Source organism: Hevea brasiliensis, chromosome 14 (genome assembly GCF_030052815.1).
Source record: "Hevea brasiliensis isolate MT/VB/25A 57/8 chromosome 14, ASM3005281v1, whole genome shotgun sequence".
Taxonomy (NCBI): domain Eukaryota; kingdom Viridiplantae; phylum Streptophyta; class Magnoliopsida; order Malpighiales; family Euphorbiaceae; genus Hevea; species Hevea brasiliensis.
Window position 1 is genome coordinate 76,587,708 of NC_079506.1, and position 4,302 is coordinate 76,592,009.

At 26.5% G+C, this 4,302-nt stretch overlaps 1 protein-coding gene across 1 annotated transcript; it reads right to left on the bottom strand.

The window, feature by feature from the left end:
• Nucleotides 1-1,945: 1,945 nt before the first annotated feature.
• On the bottom strand, nt 1,946-2,911 carry LOC131172482 (uncharacterized). Its single transcript, XM_058133278.1, has 2 exons — nt 2,723-2,911; nt 1,946-2,616 (listed from the first exon to the last, which is right to left on the bottom strand). The coding sequence occupies exons 1-2, from the start codon at nt 2,728-2,730 to the stop codon at nt 2,040-2,042; spliced, it is 585 nt and encodes a 194-aa protein (XP_057989261.1). The 5' UTR covers nt 2,731-2,911; the 3' UTR covers nt 1,946-2,039.
• Nucleotides 2,912-4,302: the final 1,391 nt, after the last annotated feature.

A 4,302-nucleotide genomic window follows, 5' to 3' on the forward strand; every position in this document is an offset into this window, starting at 1 on the left:
GATTGGACCTTCAAGAAGGATCATCCCAATAATCAAATCATTAGTGATACATCAAGAGAGGTAATAACTAGATTTTCTCTTAGAAATATTTATAATAATCTTGCATTCATATCTCAAATAGACCCTAAGACTATAGATGAGGCCATTCATATTTGTAATAATCTTGCATTCATATTTCAAATAGGCTATTCTAGTGCCTACGCGTTTCTGTAGCAGAACCTATTGAATCTTGGAAGATTATTTACAACCTTATTGACAATATAAACTTTAAGGACAATATTCATAAAACACATCTCAAGTTTCTTTCATTCTAATTTTAATTTTTCTGCAGCTATTTTTCACAACAAATGATAGATAATAGCTTTGCAATTTGAATATATCAAGGGGCTCATTGACAGTATATATATATATATATATATATGCGCGCGCACAGGTAATGTCAACTTGTCTGTTTTTGACAGTGCCATGGTCATTTATATTGTATAGGTTCATGAGTGGAGATTACTTGGTGAAGTTGTATATGGTGGGGGAGGAGTACCCCGACAATTTAAGATTGGTCCAGCCTATAACTGGAAGGGTATTTATGCTTGTTCCTTCATTTAATTGATTATGACATTCATCTTTAATTAATTAATTAATTACTTATATACATGTGGTAGGTAATTGAAAATATCAATGATAATAATAGCGGTGCAATCTCATTATATCGAAGAGTTTTTAAGTCTTCCAAAGACCCATTTTTAATGTATAAATTAAGAATTTAAATAAATGATTTAATTTTTTTATTGCAATAAATATTTTATAAAATAAATAAAATAATAAAAAATAATAAAGTTGATAAAGCTTTCCTATTTTATATGTGCAATTAAATATATGAAAAAAAAAATATTAACTTGCTTGACCTCACATTCCCACCTAACTCAGACCCTACTTTCCCTAAATATTTTATTCATATGTTAGATGAGTTGTTTTTTTTTTTAATTTTTTATTTATTTATTTTAAATGATCATGTCGGATGAGAGCTATTCCACATTTTATAATATATATAACAAGACCAAGAGCTCATTGGTCATAACAAATGATTTAATATTTTTTATTGCATTAAATAGTTTTAAAAAGAATAATTCATAATTAAGTCTTGAAATATATAAAATTTATATATTAATTTTTAGTATATTTTTAATAATAATTTAATTTTTAAAATTTAATTTTATTATTTTCTCTATTTATAAATAATATTTATATTTAATTTTTTATTTTATCTAAAATTATTTATTACATTTAAAAGATAAAAGAGAATTAATTATTTTTTTTTAATTTTAAAAGATAGATCTTATATGGCTTTTATCATAATTAATAATTAAATTATATTCATTATATAATAATAATAATAATTGCATTGGATGAGGATCAATAAAAGAATCCGATGTATCAAGTTGACTTGCCAGAATAAGGCAGTGGCATATTGACTATAAAAGAAGTGAGAGACCACTATAAGGATTTGTACAATCCAGTACAACAGAATATCCTCACCATTATAACAGTGATTCCAAAATATCCTAGGGAGATCAAATATAAAATAATTGAAACAAAATTGTGCATGAGGGAAGCCAACCATCGCTTGTTATAATAAATTACTTTGTACTCTGAAAAGGGGTCCTGAAGTGCCAAGAACAAAACCCCCCATCACCGAATTGCTTCCAAATTTGTGTAGCTCGTTCCTTTGTTCCAATTATATAATGCATACTATTAAACTCATGGAGATATTACAATTGAGTTAGAAAGAAAATTAATAAGATCCAAACTTTCAATCTAACGAAAGTTAGATATTACGATTGGAACATGATTTGCATGTTGAGCAATAAAATGAGTTATGAGTAATTGATTCTTTGTGAAATTAGATTTTTATTTTTTTAAGTAAACAATAAGTAAGGAGCATAATAAATAGCAATTAAAATTGTACAAAATAACATTAACTTAAAAGTAAAATTATGTTACAACTCCAAATTTTTCATTTTTTTAAATAAAATATTCAAGAATTAAAAACTTGCAGCAGTGGTAAAAACAGTAGTACTAGAAAGATGTTGGTCAAAATCGTCTGTTGTGAGCGAGAAAGTTAGAGCAGTGACGACTAAATAACTTACGATACCCAGAAACACCATCACAGCTAGAAAGATCACAGAGAGAGTTGTTTCAAAAATCCAACAAGACATCTTCCCAACCTGTATCTGAATAAGGTAAGCCATGGAAACCGTAAAACTTGCAACGCCAAGTGTCGTCGTCAATACCGATATGTAGAACATGCCCCTGACGACCCATTTTATATCTCCTAACATGTTGATATATAGTTGGAGTGATTTCAAGAATAGGCTGGAGAAGAGGAAGAAAGAAAATGATATAACCTCCCATAAGACGAGTCTCTTGAGCATGGTGGCGTCTGGGTTACATTCGGATCGGGGATCAATGCTTTTTTGGTTGGGAGATGCGAAGGATAAGCCCAAGAATACAGCAACTGTGAACAGAGAGTTTATGCTCGATAGGACATCCACTGCGTTTGATTGGAATTTTGTAAGTTCTCCAGTTCTGGTTGCCGCTGCATTCGGATCATTTCCCTGGCTGCCATTAGGTGGAGTTCGATAGTTATTTAAAAAAAGAAAGGAGTAAAATTAAGTATATTAATGACCTAATAAACATAATTACGCCAACGGGAAACAAGAAATACCTGCTCATCGTCACAGATTCTTGTTTTTCTTGTTTAGCAAAATGCAGTGTTGTTGGGATAGATCCCAGCTATTTCCAGTAGAAGGAGATTATGCAAGTGGTTGTGGCCTCCGTCATCTTCTGCCGGTGAAGTATATATGATAGGACACAAAGATAAGATTTTTTTTTAATTGATGTCCCACATTAGCAACTATCGTGTTTGCTGGTTTTCAAGGTCCTGTCATCAACAAATAATTAACGAGCCAAGTTTTTTTTTTTTTTTTTTTTTTTTTTTTTTTTTTTTTAATAAATTAACACGCCACGTTGATACCAATAATGGAGGTAACATATAATAATTTATGAAAATTATTATTTTTTTATATTTTAATAAAATTAATTATTTAATTCTCTTAATTTAAAATATATATTAATTAATTAAATTTTATATTTTTATTCATTTTATTCTTTAATCTCTTTATTTATTTTGAATATTAATTTAATCTCATTAAAATCTTGTAATTTAAAAAAAATATAATTATATAATTATTTTATTTTTTAAAATTTAAATTATTGAATTTCCGTAAAAATAATTTCTCTTTTATTTAAAGATATTAGTTAATAAATTAAGAACTTAATTTAAATTAGACAAAAAAATTGAAGAATAAATGATACAAAAATTTAAAAATTATATTTTTTTTAATATAAAAAATAAATAATTCATTTTATTAAAATGGATAATAATATTTTTTCCTATAATTTATATATTATGAAAATAACCTTATAAATTAAATAACACAAAATTAAAAACAATTCTAAAAGGCTTACTTCATAAATAAATCAATACTCAGAAGAAAAAAAAATTATAAACACTAAACATTTCTTATTCAATCACTCACAAATCTAACATAAGACCGTAATAATAATAATAATAATAATAATCTTCAGGGCACACTCCGCAATTCACTGCGCACCGTCCACACAATTATGGCCTCACTACACAGATCAACCACCGAGAGTTTTCTCATAATAAATTTGAGTAGTTAGTTTGAATTTTAAAAATCGTAATAGAATTATTTTTAAATTTAAAAATATAATAAATTTATCAAATTTTAAAATTTTACATAATAAATTCTTAATAATCAGTTTATAAGTAATACGTAAATATGGACAATTTAAAGTGACGATACCGAAGATGCTTGTTATTATTTTTTAAAGGTAAAGTCTCTCTAATCAGCTGCTATACATCTAATATTTTATTATCTCATATTGTTGATATTTTTATTTATGGTTAATATATGAAAAAAAATCATAATTAATTTTACCACTATCACATAAAAAAGAGAGAATAATTCACGTCATTGTTATTTTGGATTGTATAAACCAACTATTATAGATTAGAAGAATTTTATTATGTAAAATTTTAAAATTTAAGAGATTTTATGTTACATTTTTAAATTCAAAAATGATTATGTTACAATCTTAAAGTTTAAGAACAACTATTCTTGTAATTTATCCAATGATCGCTTGATGATCATTGGATAAGAGTTTGATTTTGGACCCAAAAGCTCACCAGTTTCGTGAGCTATGGAATGGCAAGAAACT